We start from the raw sequence: 19627 nt of genomic DNA, 5'->3' as shown, positions 1-19627 counted from the left end.
TAAAGAAGGGGTGATAAGACCCCTCCCTGTGGACATCCCCTCATGACCAGTTCTGTCACCATAGGACACTTGTGAATAGCTACAATTTTTATTGATTCTAAATGCAGCCAAAGATACTGCTCCAAAGTTAGTTTAGGCACCAATAACTCAAACATTCGGCTGGTGCCCGAATTTTTTGTAAAACATGGTTCAATTTACTAACAGTGAAATGGCAGATATGCCTTTCTGTTATGGAATGTCTTACGGAAACTCGAATGCTGCAAAACGCAGTTACCATGAAAGATTTTCTCAGCGTGTAGTGTCTAATAGAAGAACTTTTGTACGTCTCCATGCACGACTTTCTGAAACAGGCAGCTTTAAAAGATCGACGGTTGTCATTGGAGGACTGCAACGTTCAAATTGAAGAAGCTGTTTTAAATGAGATTGAAGTAAATCCTCAAACCAGTACTTTGAAAATAGCTGAAGAACTGAATATTACCCATGTCACAGTGTGGCAGATTTTAAGAGCCCAGCAGCTATATCCCTATTACATGCAATGTGTGCAAGCTCTATTGCCCAGAGATTTGCCTGTCAGACTAGCTTTTTTTAATTGGTTATGCGGTAAAATAAGAAGAAATCCAGGTTTGCTGAGTCGAATATTGTTTACAGATGAAGCTTGTTTTTCTCGCAATTCACTTCACTTAACTTCCACAACAATCAAATTTGGGCCGAAAACAATTCACGCCTTGATAGAAATACTTTTCAAGAACAGTTTTCTTTTAATATTTGGGTTGGAATTGTCGGTGACCATCTCATTGGGCCTCACTTTCTTCCAACTAGACTTGATGGAGAAGAATACCGAAGGTTTTTAGAATTTGTTTTACCTGGACTTTTAGAAGAAATTCAAGTCATGGAAAGATTCCGTATGTGGTACATGCACGATTTTGCTCCACCACACTTTAGTGTAGTGGCACGGCAATTTTTGGATGAAAATTACCATGTTCGCTGGATTGGGAAAGCAAGCCCACTCCCATGGCCACCTCGCTCGCCCGAAATGAATCCTTCAGATTATTTTCTCTGGGGACACCGTGAAGCGTTGGTATACAAAGTTGCTAGTGATTATTTAATATTTGTTGTTATTATAAAATAATTAGTAATTAAAAATTGTAAAAACAATAATTTCTAAAAGAAACATTAAATTCCCCATATTATTCCTTGTGAGGTCCACGGATATGCAATTAGGTCGACTTTTTTTTCTTAAAAACTAAGCAAAAAATTCAAGAGACAAAAAAGTTGTATTTCTAATTGCTCAATCCAAAGACATAATAAAAATTGCACACTCGGGCTAAATTAGCTCCTTAAATACCATTGCCAAATTACAACAAAATTAGGTGAAGGATATTTAAGATATTTACGAATAACTTTTTTTTTATTTTTATTTCAACACCCTATATCTTGAGAACGAAAGAATTGCGGACTCATATTTATATGAACAGTTCGTCTTAAAATTACCTAAAGAATCGTCTTTTAAATTTATGGTACATAATTAATTAACACCCTGTATTGTATATCACTCAGAGACTTTTGAATATCTGATATGTTTGTATAAAAAAAAATAAATTTGTTGATAGGAGCTCATCGAACATAAAATTTTAATGTTTGACTCACGCTGAAGCGTTTGGCTTCTGCAGGTAACTGCTTGGCAATGTCACCACCAACAAAAACAGCTTCCAAGTACACCCATAGATTCTGCACAATCAACCATTTCTCCAGGATTTCAGAAGTGTCCACCAACTTGTGAACCCAAAGTTGAATGTCTTTCTTGAAGGGGGCGTTATATCTATAAATGAATATTCATTCGTCTAGAAAAGGTTCCTGTAGCAACGACTCGAAATAATGGAGGAATCACAATTTCATTTTCCCTAACATCAAAATTAATTAGCATATGTAAACAATTCTATGGTACGTTATTTGGAGTCTCCTGTCTCTATCCATGGTTTTATCTTTTCTTTTCCTTGTAAGTGTTCGCAATAGAGTCAATAAAATAAAAAAATATATATAAATTTAATGGGTTAGGGAGAAAATAATACTTCACAATTTACATAACACTAACATTCAATCTAACAGATGTATCGACACACTGCCTCCTTCTGAGTGAGTTATAAACTAACCTAGGTAAATGATGTCATCTCCTTAAAGGCTAAAAGTTGACAAGGGGCATTTGGAAAATTACTAATAATTGATGATTGGAGGATTATAAATATATATCTGACTATACCGAACAATGTTGTTTTTGTTTTATGTTTAGGTAACGTTGGTAAAATTCGGAATCTTAAATTCAAATGGTGCGCATCGGTTCTAAATGAAATTTTCCCAAAGTTTTTCTCCTGGAATAGTATATCAGAGTGGAGCTTGTATCTGGTAATAAACCCTATTCATACCTGTTGCTCAGGAGAGAATTCATGACCATCAAACTGTCTTCTAGAACGGTAATAATTTCTCCCGTTTCTTGTCCTTTCAAAAGTAACTCTCCTCTAGTTTTGAAGTTCGAAAACGACAACTCCACAACTGCCCAATCAGCAATCACCTGCTTGAGCTTGGCTTCTATGTCTTTTTCTTTAACGGCACTTATGCAGATGTCTTCTACGTCATCTTTATATTTCAGTAGCGGAGCTTCCATAACGTTCCTAAGTGTAAAAGTAGGAGAATCGACATCAAATGAGTAACCTGTCAAATTACCCATTCTCTTCCAATGACGATCTTTCATAGCCTAAATGAGAAGTAAATTAATTTATCATGGTCTTACGGTAGCCGGAACAAAACTTCCAGAAAGGATTATGCTGGTATAATTAATAACAACTTTTGATAATGAGAAAATATGAACATTCCAACAATTTCAATTTGATGATCATCATAGAACTAAAAATATGTTTTTGATGTTTTGGGAATACTGTTAATTTTTCAGACAATTTATTGAAAACTTCTGAACAATTTAAAATAGGATTATTTTTTCCTTTGATAGTTAGTATCTATCACATCAAGATAAAAATCATTGGAACTTTTTCATTATGAGCATGCAATTTAGAATGTTTCGATAATCGAATACTACTTTCCAGGAGATTTCATATATGAATTTAGCTTTTTTGAAGAGTTTTAAATGATTCATGGTTTTTCAAATATTACTTTCATAGTTTTATTCATTAAACGATAAATCTCATTTTTTTCTCTTAGTGTAGGATGGCCAAATTGTAATGATATATGTAATTCGAAAGAAAATATGAGCATTATGATTAGATTTTGTATATGAGTACCTAAAAAATGTATTCTTCCGTACCCCACGGGGGGTACAATTTATTCTTTATTATATTTATAAAACTTTTGAAAATTGAATCTTTATCAATTATAGACCTGAATATTTATGTTTTTCAGCTTGATTGATTGATTTGTTCTCAATTGAAAGATTCAGTTTTATATTGTTCATATTTTTTTGCTTGAAAATTATGAAAACTGTCTTTTCTAAGCTGATTATTGAATTGAAGTACTTTAACCCTTTTCCAATTTTTCTCATGTCGTTATTCATATTTATTTTCAATCAATTGAATGGGAAGTGATTACCCATCAAATCTATATTTTTAAGTTTATCAACATTCTTCAAAATATTACCATCTCATATTAAATCACAATGAACCACGATAAAAGTGTTCAAAATCACCATCACTACAAAATGTTTCATCAACTACAAGAGTTTTTTGCCTTGTGTCGTCCTCACTAGGCAAAGGCTATGAAGTTTTTAAAGTTTGAAATTTAGTTTCTGGCGAATATTTTAAAAATAACCACTGATTGTCTTGATCTGAAAAAAGATTATTCTATTTCCCTAAAAAAGAGAACTTTTTTCTAATGAACCGACCTGGTAGGTCTCTTCGATCTCGAGATAGCAGTAGTGAGATCCGCCAAAAAACGGCCTGTAAAGGTGACATAATTATCTGAATTTGATTGATCCGCAACAGAGCAAATCTATCACTGCATGCATTGGATTCTTAGAAATGTTAAAAAATCTTACTTCTCAAGATATTTGCAAAAGTTTCGATCCAAGGAGAAGTAGACTTATGAAGAAAATGATTCATTCATGACCTGTAGAAGTGAAAAACCACTTCTCTGTCTGAGACATACATTATATCAAGGATAGGACCACGTCGAAGTGAGATCAATGGCCCAATACCCATTGGATACCACAAACCTCTTAGGACCGCGTTATGTCGTGGTTATAGGCTAAGACCGCATATGCTGGACATGCGACAGCAAGTGCATTAAGGTCTCGGAGGCCTCGCGACAGGCCCTGCACCTTGTGTCAGGAACCTCTATACCCATCACGCGACTGCGGTAGACTAAGGTGTTGAAGCCCATTATTATTATTTTTTTTTCACCGTAGTGTGCGATGGTCAGGCCCTATCCCCCGAAGCTCCGATACATTCGGGAGGGCGCGCCAGCATTATCAACCAAGGACCACTCCCCACACCGTAGGGTAAGTGATTATTGGGTCCGAGAATCATGTGCCCTGAGCAAGCGCAGTGAGCCAAGAATGACAGCCTTCTGCATCTGTGCGGCTAAGATTTCTGCCTTAGTGCGGCAAGCCGGTATGATTTTAAGATTCGAGAGTAGAGGCATCATTCCACCAAGGACTCCAATAATCAGAACAACCATCTTGACAGAGTGATCTGGATAGAGTCTGCGGAGTTCGAAGAGAAAATCTCGATATTTTATCCGCTTTTCCTCCTCTTTTCTGACGATATTCGTTTCGCCAGGAGCTGAAAACTCCTCGACAAATATCGTCTTGCTCTGGTGGTCGAAAAGGACTACATCAGGCTTATTAGCTTGTATGAGCCTGACGTAGCTTATTAGCTTGTATGAGCCTGAGCGTAGGGCAACACCGGTTTCTCGTCAATACCGAAAAAGTGTCGTAGATGGTAATATAGCACTCTCAGGGCCGCGTTATGTCGATGGATATAGGCCGAGACCGCATATGCTGGATATGCTGATAGCAAGTGCATTAGGGTCTCGGGCGCCTCGCGGCAGGCCCTGCACCTTGTGTCAGGAACATCTATACCCATCACGCGACTGCGGTAGACTAAGTTGTTGAAGATCCTGGCAAGCCATGATGAACTACTCAGTTTCCGACTTCAGCCCACTCGACCTGAGAAAAGCGAAGGTCAGGCGCTTTGATAAGCCAAGGTCTCCAATGTTATTGAAGAAGACCCCATGCATTGGCTTATTCTTGTGTTTCTGCAGAAGTAAGGTGATCTCTGCGGCTTTTATCTGAGCTTTTTGCTGAACAGGTTCCAACTCGGTGACAGAGTTGGGGTCACCTCGTTCAGTGTCGAAAACTATACCGAGTTCATCAACTGCTCGGGCAGCTGCCCTAAAGAGAAATGCTCCAATTCCTGCTCTCTCATGGTCACGGACCATGCAGAGAAGAGGATCCGAACTCCTGACGACTTTACAGGCTGTATCCAGCACCATTCTGTCATGCAGACACTCCAAACTCAAAAGTCCACGGCCTCCCTGTTGTCGGGGGAAGTACAACCGTGGAACGGACGATTTGTGATGCAAACTCCTATAGAGATGCATAATTTTTCGGGTTTTCACGTCGAGTTGATACAGCTCCTCCCGAGTCCACTTCACTACTCCAAATGAGTAGAGTAAGATTGGAACGGCAAGCATATTTGTTGCAGCAACTTTGTTCTTCCCGACAGTTCCAATGACCAGATCTGTCGAAGTTTGTATTGATACTTGCCGCGGAGTTTTTCACTGCTGTTACCTCTTGTGAGTGGCGTTGTTCCACCCCGAGGTAAGTATACGTCTCTCCGGCATCCAGATGGTGTAAGATGCTTCCATCTACGAGCCGCACATCCTCTCCGTAGTCCCCGCATCGTCCTCTTTTAAGATGGATCATTGCACATTTGTCTATCCCGAAGTTCATACCGATAGCATGCGTGTACTCTTCCACCACCCTCAAGGACTGATGGAGATCCTTCTCTCCAGAGGCATAAAATTTAAGATCATCCATATAAAACAAATGGGTGACCTTGTGCCTCCGGTTTCCGGGGGTGCCACAGTTATACCCTCGAGTGTTTCTGAGCGCAACGGATAATGGCAATAGTGAGATGCAGAAGAGAAGGGGACTATTATTATTATTATTATGTCTGATAAAACATAACATTTCTGCCTTTTTTACACTTTATACTACTTGAAATTCTTTTATTGGAAAACGCAACTATCAAAAAATACCTTGTTAGCCATGAGCTCAAGTAATGGACAGGTTTCACTGAAATCGTCAATTTTCTTCTTCAATTCTTGAAATGCAGGCCAATCTTTCATTCCTTTAGGCAATTTCCGGCATCTTAAAACACACAAAATAAACGTTAGTTATTTATTTTGAATTCATTCATTCAAAATTGCATCACAAAGTTACTTATCGCATCATAATTATCCATTCAATTTAAAAATTATACATCATATTGGTGTAATGAGAGATGTAAAATAATGGTTTTGAAATTATCTGTTCGTATATGCAAGAAGGTGAAAGCTCTGACAAAACTATTGCAAATATCTAAAAACAATATTTTTATTGATTTCCAGACAAATCTGGAATTTATTTTACCAGAATTGATTATTTACATGAAATGAAAATAATTAACATATTCATGAATTATAGTTTCCTATAAGTAATATTGACTTGAATTTTTTTTTCAAAATCTAAAAACCATGCTTCGGAATCTTCTTCAATTTCCATTCATTCAAAAATGTTTATAATACTGTTGTAAATCATGCCACAAAGAAAATAAAGCCGGCCACCACTGGCGCCATAAACCAATTGTGACGTAGCTAAGAGCGCGCGAATGTATGATGTTTGCTGCCGCTCTAGATGTAACGAGAATTATGCTACCGACTTTGATGGAATTCCACTGAAGTTTCTACCGCCTCCGATTACGATATATAAACGCTAGCCACGAGCAGCGACACAGTCAAGTGGAAGTTACAGTGCGGTATGAGAAAGGATCTAGTAGGGCAATACATTTCGACTCATATCAGACAATGTAAGTCCGAACTAGTAAAATTAACCTAATACCTATTTTGGAAATCCTGTAGCTCGGCGAAAATGACCTCAGTATCCACATCACTCCACAAAATATCGAAATAACCATCGATACTGTGATTTACAGCCAAATAAAGACCGTACAACTTATTCAGCAGATTGAACTCCTTCTTTCGTTTGTGCAGAACTGGGTAGTCTTTAACTTCGAGACCAAACAGTCGTTCACCACTGCTGTACATCTCAAATTTGCGCCACAGCTCATCGAAACGATCTTGGAACGCTAAGACTCGGTCGCTAGCTTCTCGTGCTGACAAACCCGGTATCATCGGACCTTTTAATTCGAAGTCTATATCAAACTGTTCAACTTCTTCGCCGAATTTTGCCACCCCGTTTGTTAATTCTTCTAAAAGTGGTCCCTGCACGTCGCAAATATTTTCTTGCACCACTTTAGACTAGAAACAAAGTAAAAATATAATGAGTTGTTAGTGTGAATTGTGGAATGTTGCAACTAACATGGTTGACCATGTTTTGGAAATTGAACCTAAGAGATTCGATTCTCTCAATATCATCCTTCGAGACATCTATTTTAAATCTGGCAAACGTTCCGTAGGCTTCTTCCATCAAGCCCAGATCCATATCCATTTCAATGAAGTTCTCTCTGATAACTTCCAGGCAATGCATTGCCAGTCTGCAAAAAATGCACTTTTAGGAACCTTTGCTGTAATAATGAATATTACTGGAGTTTTTTCCCAACACCAAACCGTTATTTTGACACCTCGACACGTGTTTCGATCACCAAGTGACCACCTTCAAGAGAAAGTTTAAACTTCCAAAGAGGAAGTTCAAACTTCCTCTTGAAGATGGTCACTTGGTGATAGAAACACGTATCTAGGTGTTGAAATAACGGTTTGATGTTGGAAAAAGCTTCAGTAATACTCAGTCTGCAAAAATGTGGATCAATTTCGTTAAAAGTGAAGATATATTGGTTTACCGGCAGTCGTCTAAATCCTTGATTGGTTTGTTCAAGATCTTTTCTTGCATTTTAATGAAGTCCACCATTGAATTCAATTTTTCTTTGTATCTTTGCCCCAGCTTTTTGCCCATGATATGTTTCCAAGCGTCGGACTCCACCAATAAGGCCAATTTGAATTGATCTGTGGAGAATTAAAATTAGTTTTCCATTCATTCGAAAGTTCTGAAGTTCAAGTGATTAGAAATATATTAAACATTCCTTGTATAGTCGAAGTAACCGGTATTGTGCAAAGTTAAAGGTGTCGGCGCCTCAAAGTCGTGTTGTCAATGTTCAGTTCAGGAACTTATCGCGATTTGAGTGTTGAAATTCGGTATTGATGCAGTTATAATTACTCAAAATTTTTGCTATCTGTTTGAAATGTGGCGTCCTTGGACAAGTACTAATAGTAATAACGAGTGTGATAACAACGCAGACTTTTTTCTGTGTAGTGAATCCAATTGCGATGGTGAACAATGCAAAAAAGAGGTACCAGTGAATAAGATTCGGATACATTTGAATATTGAAACACAGAGAGTATGTTTGAATGTACCTATGTAAGAATTTACATCGCAAGTTTTATTTCGAGGTAAACAAACTATTACAAGCAACATCAGATTTGACCGAAATTCCTTTCTCAACTGTAAGTAAAATAATCAAAAACTAACCTTATTAGATATTCATGTAATAAAATCATTGAAAAAACAATAGACGACTGTTACAAAAGCAATGAAATTCCTACAACTGAAATCATAAGGAAGAAATTGAATACTTCCGGCCATAACGTGAGCTGCTGTGACAAAACTCTTCAGAATTGGATAAAGAAACTAGGATTTAGATTTAAAATAATAAACAAACGTCAAGTAGTTATGGAAAGCAGAAGAATAGTGGACCTATTCCTAGACAAGAACCTAGACAAGAACATCGGCAAATTCTCTATGTGGACGAAACTTGGTATGACACTCACGACACAGCTACGAAAGAGTGGACTGATGGTTCGAGAATGTGTACGCCTAACAGGTCTGCATGTAGAATTATGTGGAAAAAACTCGAGGACTGCAATAATGACTATCATAAGAATATGGAAGCTAATATTTTTGAGGAATGGTTTGAAAACACATTGATCAAAAATTTTGATGCGAATAGTGTAATATTTCTTGACAACCCTTCCTATCATTCGCGTCAGATCAACAAAGTACCGAATAAAAATTCGGTACTTCGGTTCGGTTCGGTTTTTTAATGGATAACAATTTGTATTTTGAAGATTACTATACCAAAAACCAACTACTTGAAGTTTCACAGACAAAAACATTTGAAAAAGTGTATGCCCTTGAGAGTATTGCTGAAAAGTATGGACACACCATACTGAGCCTTCCCCCCTCTATTTGTGTTTTCAATCGCATCGAGTTGATTTGGGGAAAATTGAAACAAAGTATCAGGCGTGGAAATAATTTTCCAATATTTGATATGAAGGTAATAGAGCTAGTTAAAGAAGATGTATCTAATATTACGGAAGAAGATGCCACTGGCAGAAAAATATTAAAAAGTAATTTTAGTTGACAAAGACTATATGGAAATTGAACACTTCCATATTACTGGTGGAAATATAAATATAACAATACAGTAATCAAAGCAGAGGAATTATGAGATATGAATAAATTGACAGAATTTGGTTCATAAAAAAAAAGAAAAAATGCCTCAAAGGTGCTGATTCGTTTCCTCCTGTTCATAAAAGAGAACATATGCCTCCTCACTCACAAGCGATTTAAATACGCATGTTTTCATGAAAAAACATAGATTGAAAACTTAGTACTTGGTCACTTGTTTGAGGAACTGAAAGTTTTCAACATTTTTTTTGTATTTTCAAGCTTAAAATCTTTTAAAAAATTGTTATGGAGACCTTCATAGAGGTGTATGAAAGAATATCCTAGTTCATCTCAATGTTGCCTCACAAATACCAACATACTTTCTGTCTAACAGAAAATGAAATGAATATTTTATTAATACGTGTATCTAGTCGATTACTTCGTTTTTCAGATTCTGGACGGCGGAATTATCTAAAAAAATCTAAAAGTTGATCTACAATTGAAATGGGATATCATCCCAAATCAGATATAGAAAGTTTTTCAACTTTTGAGCCATTATAGAAGATTATACGTTTCTATGAGATGGATTTTCAAAATTACACAAAATTTCGATAAATATTAATTTTACCCATAGTTATTTGAATAGGCCCCAAATTATGATTATCTGGAAGCTGTTTGATGTACTCTGCTCTAGCATCGTATTCTTGAAATTTCTCAGAGATTTCCACAATCAACGGATTCAGCTCGCAAAAATCTTCTATTTGTTTGTCTCTGTCTTCAGCCCACAAGTAACTGTACTCCAAGTATCTCTAAAATTCAAACGTATTCCAGTGATGTGTTCTTCAAAAATGAAAATACTCACCTCTAGCAGACTCACAACATCTGGTTGAACTAAATACATCACACCTTGCAGACTCATAAAAATCCGCATGATTTCTTTATTCTCGCTGATTACTTTGAAGTAATTTCTTGTTCTTATCTTAACTGTCTTCATCTCTACGAACACAAAATTTGATAAAAAATCGATTGGATCGCAATGGATTGGATCTTCTTTGATTCAATTTCCTGAAAACTACCTTTTTTCATAGATGATTTCTTCGCTTTTTCCTGTCCCCACATTGACACGTACTTGTGAGTATCCAAAGTGTTGCTTAAAACTTGTGAGAAGTAATTATGGATTTCATCTAAACTTGGGTTGATCTTTGATACCGGTATTTGTAGAACCATACTTGTTTTCATCAGAGGATTTAGTTCCCCAGATAAACTGAAGAAAGAGATGGTAGCTAAATATATGTGTGAACGGAGAATCACCTTTAGAAGAAAGTCATACGCTCAGTCGCTCACAAGAACAATGATAATAATATACAGGGTGGGACACCGAAAACAAAACAGATCGAATATCTTCAAAACACATGTGTTTTGAAAAAAATTCAAAAACACGTCAATTTTTAATCTAAGAGGGACATCTTCCTATCATAACCTCAACTGTCATACCTCTTCCCCCACCCTTCGGTGACTATCACCCAAACAATTTAGAATAGAATAGAATAGAATAGAATAGAATGGAATGGAATGGAATGGAATGGATTGGAATGGAATGGAATGGAATGGAATGGAATGGAATGGAATGGAATGGAATGGAATGGAATGGAATGGAATGGAATGGAATGGAATGGAATGGAATGGAATGGAATGGAATGGAATGGAATGGAATGGAATGGAATGGAATGGAATGGAATGGAATGGAATGGAATGGAATGGAATGGAATGGAATGGAATGGAATGGAATAAAATAGAATAGAATAGAAGTTTATTTAACCACATTACACTTTACATGTTTGTAGCAAGTCATAACAAAAGTAATTTCAGATCGGATGAGTATAAAATATATTTTAAGATAAAAAGTAGAGCAACATGAAGATTAACATTAAAAACATGAAAGAACAACATGATGTAGCATATTTACGGTAGTCAGATGAGTATGTTGCTTGTATGTTGAGACTTAGAAGCGATTTTTAAAATACCCCAGGTAATCAGAGACAGAGTAAAAGCAGCCCTCCAATAGTAGTTGTTTAATGGATTGTTTGAATTTATTCATACTAAGATCTTTCAGCTTGACTGGTAAACAGTTATATAAGTTGTAATCCAAAGATGTTTTTTGTGATTTAGCTAGGCGATATCGATTTGTACAGATCTTTTCAGCGTTTCTCGTACGGTACTGATGAATATTAGAACGTTTAGGTAAGGTACTCGCAATTCTGTGGATTTCTAGCAAAACATGAAAAATGAATAACGTTGGTACAGGCACGATACCTAGTTTTTTGAAAATTGGCTGACACGGTTCCCGAAAACCTACATCTGCCAATATTCGAATGGCTCGCTTTTGTAACCTAAAGATATTGAGAGAACCAGGTGAGTTTCCCCAAAGAACAATCCCATAACCAATGTGAGAATGAAAAATCGTAGAACATAAATAGTGCTGGATAAATTGCTCCTAAGCTGATGTGTATGTTGATGCCAAGATAAAGCATTGTCAAGTGTTATGCCAAGCAATTTCACGCTATCATTTGAGGGGCCTACAGTGGAGAATTGAAGACGTTGTGTCTTATTGGTATTTAATTTCAAATTATTTGTTAGAAACCAAGTATTAGCTTTATTTTCAATGTCTTCCGATATTTCTGTTAGTTTGTTGATACTATTTCCACTGTAGATTAAGGTGGTATCATCAGCATCGGCAGATGTCAAAACTTCTTTGACATCTGTCGAAGAAGTAAAGAAATAAGTTCTCAAAAAAGGAATAACTGCTTATATATTCGAATATTTCTGAAAACGGAGGCAGATTTTGGCCTCCGAAACGTAAAAGATAAGTATTATTTCTTAATAATTTTTTTGATAGACAAAATTGTTAAATACGACAAGTTACTAATAAATAGAAGATTTTTCTTTGTGACAAATACTTTGATTTTTACGCAGTAACTTATCGGGGTAAACTAAAAAGTTTGCCCTTCTACACTTGTATAAAGTTATCCATTATAATTTTTATATTTTTTCAGATTGTGGAAGGTAACAATTATCCAAAAAAAGGTAGATAAAAAACTGATTTTTTCCTCCACAAAAAATGACTTTCGTTGAAGAGTTTAATATGTTTTGAATTTTGCGTTTATACTGCCTCCTCAATTGTGACCCTTAGACAGTATTACAATAGTTAATATGTGATAAAACTAGTGCTTCACATAATATCAAATTTAATTTCAGTGGAAGGTATTGCCTAACTCCATATGCCAATTTTGAAGAAGAATATGCACGTCGTATCAAGTTATTTAAGTACTTTTTGAATCTGAGAGTGTGGTCAAGGATGACTCCAAGATTTTTCGCTTCTTCCATCAACTGGATATTAACGTCATTGACTGTTATGTTTATGGACTCTGAAATATTGGATCACTTGGAGGTTGGTCCAAATAATAAAACGTCGATTGTTGCGGCATCACCTTTGATAAAGTCTGCGGCAGTAGCACGCGAAACGCCAGGTATAAAAACATAAATTCCACGGCTAATAAACCCCGAAACATCGGACAATCATTAATGAACTTTTCTTAATCACAAATACATCAAGGTGATTTTTGACAGTGAATCCCCACTTTTTCGATTCGTGAAAAAAGGTCACTAGAGATTTCTAGAAAAAAAATCTAGTTCATCCTGGCCCATTACTACGGAAGCGCAGAAGACCCACATACTTTTCTTATTTGTTTCTTGAAAATTCCGGCTTCAAAACTGAAATTTCGAAATTAAAGTTGAAATTTCGTGATCGAAGTTGAAATTACGAGTTTCAAAATCGGAATTTTCGAGACATTTTCAAGCCCTTCTTACGTTCTCTTACATTACCGATATATTCAGTGCTTTTGCAATGAGAAATTTGTTCAAAACCATTGTGAATAAGTTATTATTATTATTTACCCAGTGGCTCTCTTCTTCACCTGCTCCAGTGACAGTTTAGATGATTTTATCAGGGCGTCCACTAGTTTCATGTTGAAAAACGAGAACATTTCGGAACAATCGGCATGAATAAATGTAAGATCCAATGGAGCATTCCGATCTATTTCTCTAAATGCTAAAATTGTCAGCAATTTCAATATGTTGAATAGATTCGAAACTTTGTTGAAAGAGTACCTGCATCTTCAGACATCAACAGCCTAGACGTCGAACTGATTGGTTTCAACGCCTTTTCGGGGTCCAACCAATTGTATTTGTTTTTCTGAAGCTCTGGTTGATCGACCACACTCAAAAACTTATTTATTAGTTCAATAACACACCTCTCCACAGTAGAAGACTTCAGTTCAATTTCTTTGGCTGTAAAGAAATCACATATCAAAAACTGAAACATTTTTTGGATGTTGTAATATTTCAATCAATTTTTGGGACATCATTCGAGTGTCTCAAAAATAATTTTTGTCTTTCGATTGTTCTAGCGTGAAACAACATTTGAAAAATTATATGTTTTATTCACTCTGAATATTGCGGCAATTTTTGGTTGTTCACATTCCATTTATTCAAAACGGATAGAATTTGAGTTCCAGAAAACTGGACCTCATCTTAATGTTAAAAATATGGCTGAGTAAATCTATAAGAAGCAAAAGTGACAAACTTTCGTTTCTCGGAACAATCATGAGAGATATCACCTGATATTTATTACATATAGGGTGGGCTAATTTTCATTCATTTTTTTACTATTATTTTTTTCTATCTTCACGGCCCAAAATTTCCCAACTTTTTCCCAAATCGAAAAAGCAGGGGGAGAAGTTCCCCCGTCCCCCCCATGGCGACGGCCCTGTATATAAGTACACATAGGTACACACACCATAGGTATATAGGTAATTACTTCAAACATACCGTCCATACAAAGAAGCGAACAACAAATCAAATTAGCAAAATATTAACTAATGTCTTAAAAGCAGGTTTCTACTAATTATTTTTTCAATCTTGTTCTGAATTTATTAATATTTTTTTCTGTATTCAAAAACTACACCTTACGATTTAATCTCGACAAACTTTATTTGAAAAAATATAATCACATGTTTCGCTAGCATAGTAGCTTTCTCAAGTGTATGAAAATATTTTTTCCGTTTTTGATATCACTTTGGAGATTATTGAAAAATCGTATTCCATTATATTTAGGACTGCTTTCGTAAAGCGATGTACGGTGATTTATACTTCTAAATAAGTCACCATGCCTCGTAGCATGGGCATGAGAGTCGAGAGTCAGAATTTTAACATACAGAGTGGTCCAACGAAAAGTATGCACCTTGCTTTTCTCTTTTTTTTGTAACTTAACGCAAAAATGCTCGGACAGGTTAATTTTGCTTTTGAGGGGGACACATTTTAGATGTATTTTTCTACCTATGCCTTCAACCCCCAAGAAAGGGTGAGTAACAACCCTAAAATTTTAAATGGAAAGTGGGGTCGAGTGATATATCATTCGAAAGGGCACAAAATTTTCTTTCCAATGATACCTAATTTGTTGTATTTCACTCAAACATGTAGGTATTATGAAGAAAAACAACTACAACCCAGTACTTTGAAATGTGTAATTGACTTAGTAGAATCTTACTTCAGCAAGTGCTGAAAATGTGACCCATTTGCTTCCATACAATAATAAAGATTTTGTTCAAATCTATTCCTAACATTCTGTAGCATATCAGGTGTTATACTTCTGTACTCTGCTGTAATTCGTTGGCGAAGATCTTCTATGGACTCGGGCTGCGTAGCAAAACATTTAGTTTTCAAGTGTCCCCAAAGGGAAAAGTCTAAAGGCGATAAATCAGGTGACCTGGCAGGCCATTCGATGGGGCCTCTCCTTCCAATTCACCGTCCAGGAAACCGATCATCTAAAAACTCTCTTACCGGAGAAACATAGTGAGGACGTGCTCCATCTTGCTGGAAATGAAGCCGATCATCATTATAATTTTGGTCATTTTCAATTATTTCTGTTATGAGAGGATCAATTGTATCTTCAAGCATGTTCAGGTAGACCTCACCAGTTAAATTCCCAAGAATAAAAAGTGGCCCTACGATATGACTACCTAATATGCCACACCAGACATTGATTTTTTGAGGGTACTGGGTATGGACCTCTCGGAATAAGTGTGTGTTACTGTCATCCCAGTAAAGGCCTATTCACAGCTCCATTAAAAAAAAATGTACTCTCATCGGAAAAGCACGTGTTGAATGATAGGTGCGGATCATCAATTAGTAGCTGGCTCAATTGTTCACAAAATTGCAGCCTTCTATCAGGATCATCTTCATTGAGTTCCTGTACTAATTTAATTTTGTACAGATGAAATTTATAGGCTTTTGATATTCGTATTATGGACGAACGGGAGACACCTGAGGCTGCAGCAAGCTGACGGGTACTTTGAGTATGATCCAATTCAACATGTCCTAAAACAGCGACTTCCACTGCTTCATTTCTGATCGGTTTCCGTGGCTGGTGTTTCACATTACAGACAGATCCGGTATCGACAAACTTTTGGACTAACTTGGCAACGTACGAATCATTCACATTTTTCCCGGGATGACTGTTATTAAAGAGGCGAGCAGTGAGTCTAGTACAACTATTATGTTGATAATGAAGTTTAACAATTTCAACTCGTTCAGGAATGGAATAAACCATTTTTACAGTAAAGTTGGAATAATTTCAAAAGCAACCGAACTGAATCAATGAACGTTTGCCTAAATTCTTTTTGTACACTTATCTGCTGTTGTTATTTGAACCAAAAAACGCACGAGAGAGATTGAGGAATGTAGTAGTGATGAAATTGCCGATTTTCCCGCATTTTCATTAACACCAAAAATGTCGAGTAAATGTTCTTGCTGTTTTTGATAACTATTCAAGTAAATACAACAAACTAGGTATCATTGGAAATAGAATTTCGTGCCCTTTCAAATGATATATCACTCGACCCCACTTTCTATTTAAAATTTTAGGGTTGTTACTCACCCTCGCTAGGGGGTTGAAGGCACAGGTATAAAAATACATCTAGAATGTGCCCCCCTCAAAAGCAAAATTGACCTGTCCGAGCATTTTTGCGTTAAGTTACAATAAAAGGAGAAAAGCAAGGTGCATACTTTTCGTTGGACCACTCGATATGTTACAGTTTTATAAATGTAGATCGACAGTACCGTCAGTAATTTAAACTTTTTCAAAATGATTCCTACACGCCATTCGGTATCTAAGCCAAATATTAGACGAATTAGTCTTTTTTGACTGATGAAAACTCTTCGAGCATTGGCCCCAAAGGACAATATTATAAGAAATACGTGAATATGAGAGAGCATAGTACACATTTATTAATTGCTCTAGTGTAAATATATTCTTCAGCTGCAAAATTGCATAACAACTACTATTGAGTCTGTTACACACCTGATCATGATGTGCATTCCAGTTCAAATTTACATCTAAATATGTGCCGAGAAATTATATTGAATGACCAAAGAGATCAATGAAAGCCTACTTCTGTTATGTTCGGCCCTTTAATACTGTTAATATCAAGCTGATGAGTAATTACCTATTTTTTGTCTGTGTTTGATGTTCTTCTCCAGAAATGTGCTAGGGCTAATGGCGTCTTCTGGCAAATAGACGAGCGATGTTTGAGCTAACGTGTCTAGTACTTCATCAATCCGCGCCTCCTTCATATCCCTCACTTCCTTGACAAACATTTCTATGTAGTCGAGAACGTTGGTTACTTCAGTACAGAATTCAGGGATCCTCATCGAAGTCCACGTTATTGTAGAAAAGGCCTCCATGAAAGCGTTTTCCATCTTCAGCAATTGCGGCCTCATCATTGGAAGGAAGAGCGTTGGAATGTTCATCCTGATGGTGTCGTTTCTTACTACCAGTGCTTTCACTACTTCATAGGAGTTCAGAAGTTTCTCTTTACAGAATACAAGCACTTGGCCCACATCCGGAACAGCTGGAATAGGTTGTTATCGAAATATGGAATATCATGGCCAGGCAGAAAAAGGAAAATGAGTATGTACAGAAAAATTCAGAGAGGTAATATACAAAAACCATTTACTTGGGAGAAATAACTGAAAATGAAGTAAACAATGTTTTCAGGCCAGCACCAGGATATGATCTGGATATGATCTGAAACATCAAAAACTCCAAGAGATATCATAAGTAAACCTACAGCTTATTCAATTATTATAATTTTTTCCAATGGAATGTGTCCAAATGATTGAAGTAGGTCTCATTGAACCCATGTACAGTGTGTCCACAAAATATGGAACAAATTCGATATTACCAAAACCAAAGGTCGTTTTACAAAAACCTGAAACACGTCGATTTTCAATTTTAATCGTATCGAATGCTTCTTCCAACCACACACCATCAACGAAAACGTATTTGCTTAGCAGAACTGAAGTCAATATAAATGGAACTACATGTGAGAAGCGAATATTTGAGTACGGAGCGCCACAAGGTTCTCTATTAGCTCCAGTTTTGTTCAATATTCATCATCTAATAACTAAGATATCCTGACTATACTTACCAAGATCGAGTTTATACATGTATTCGGCTTCTCTTATAACTTCGGCTATATATGGATCGAAATTGACGTGATACCTCCGCGTCTTCTCGTGTTTCGTCAAAATCGGAGCCATCAGGCAATTACGAACTTGACCAGAAAAAGTATACCAAGCATCGTGATAGATATTTTCATAATGAACGAACACCATTGACAAAGCGTTGAACAGCTGAATGCACTTCTGGACTTTTGCATGTCGTATAACCTTAAAATTAGTCGTTTAGAACGTTTGTAAATGTTGAATTTTTTTTATTACCCTGTCTTTAGTTTTGAACACATTCATAGGTTCCTCAATTCTACTATAGAAGTGTCTGATCCACATAATTCTGCCAGCTACTGGAGGCATATTTCTAGGTAGTTGTGGCGTTTGTCGTTCCTCGTTGTATCTATCTCGAAGCACCTCAATTTCTCCTTGAAACATCAACATCGCTTCAAGATATCTCTCATCTAAGTGAAGGCATTCCAAATTCAACTTTTCAAACCTAGAAATTACCCAAAATAAGAAATTAGATGAGCAATGCTCTTTTGTTTCATCGGGCTAAAGATATCATTTAATACAGTACTATCCTCATACATATTTTTTGAGAAAAGAAAAAGACATCAGAGGATTGCTCTTAAAACTATCATTCAAATACGTGTGCTACAATGGAACAAAAAGTACAACAATGAAAATGTCTCGGGTGTTCCCCAAGGATATGTTAGTGGACCTCCTCAAGTGATAGCATTATAATTCTCTATACGACTGATTGGATGATTCAACATCAGCCATTCTCGAAGTGAAAAAATCATTTTGAATTTCAATGAATCATGACAAAATTTCAAGATGTGTGATAACACCCATGAATACCAAACAAAAATTCTGAGACGCATGAGAAAGTCAATTTAAGATAATGGTCTCAAACTTTGAAATAAACTCAAGACTTTCAATCAATCTATCAAATCTTTCTATCTATTTATCTATCATTCTTTCAAATCAAAATTTAGAAAATAAATTTTCAACAATTTTTTTTATATTTTGCAATATTTTATATGTTTTCAAGTTGACTTCAAACTTTGAAAAACCTAGTTATATGCTTATAGAATAAGGCTCAGGATGTGGAGTGTACTCCAGATCACTTAGCCTAAGGATTAAGTGGGGAATGGGAAAAAATACCAGCGTGGTCCATACAGAACTGGCTGGTATCTTAATCCATTGAGATTCCATTTCCATTGAGGTTCCATTTCTTTTATGTCTTGATGGAACCGTTCTCCTTGTTCCTCACTTCCAGCCCCTAGATTTTCGGGAAAGTAGTCCAGATGTGAGTGAAGGAAATGGACTTTGACACTCATGTTGCGGCCCAACATTTTGTAGTTTTGTATCAATTCAGCAACCAAAGTT

The 19627-nt window shown here is 36.3% G+C and overlaps 1 protein-coding gene across 2 annotated transcripts in view; it reads right to left on the bottom strand.

Annotated features, from left to right (window-relative positions):
• Positions 1–19627, bottom strand: part of kl-3 (dynein heavy chain 8, axonemal kl-3) — a 126173-nt gene that overhangs the window by 93666 nt on the left and 12880 nt on the right. For both annotated transcript variants that reach the window (XM_074172077.1, XM_074172078.1), the window contains exons 10-23: positions 18506–18731; positions 18214–18454; positions 17230–17634; positions 13835–14014; positions 13622–13775; positions 10744–10931; positions 10530–10663; positions 10296–10476; positions 8064–8226; positions 7586–7760; positions 7106–7524; positions 6265–6376; positions 2421–2749; positions 1648–1819 (exon numbers count right to left, since the gene is read on the bottom strand). In XM_074172077.1, coding sequence (XP_074028178.1) covers positions 1648–1819; positions 2421–2749; positions 6265–6376; positions 7106–7524; positions 7586–7760; positions 8064–8226; positions 10296–10476; positions 10530–10663; positions 10744–10931; positions 13622–13775; positions 13835–14014; positions 17230–17634; positions 18214–18454; positions 18506–18731 — 3079 coding nt within the window. The remainder of the gene's footprint in view (positions 1–1647; positions 1820–2420; positions 2750–6264; positions 6377–7105; positions 7525–7585; positions 7761–8063; positions 8227–10295; positions 10477–10529; positions 10664–10743; positions 10932–13621; positions 13776–13834; positions 14015–17229; positions 17635–18213; positions 18455–18505; positions 18732–19627) is intronic.

This window comes from Leptinotarsa decemlineata, unplaced genomic scaffold (assembly GCF_025532065.1).
Source record: "Leptinotarsa decemlineata unplaced genomic scaffold, Ldec_3_MD MMD2_tig00000035_RagTag_RagTag, whole genome shotgun sequence".
NCBI classification, from domain to species: Eukaryota; Metazoa; Arthropoda; class Insecta; order Coleoptera; family Chrysomelidae; genus Leptinotarsa; species Leptinotarsa decemlineata.
Note: the sequence above shows the minus strand (reverse complement) of the source record. Positions and strands in the feature narration are given on the sequence as shown.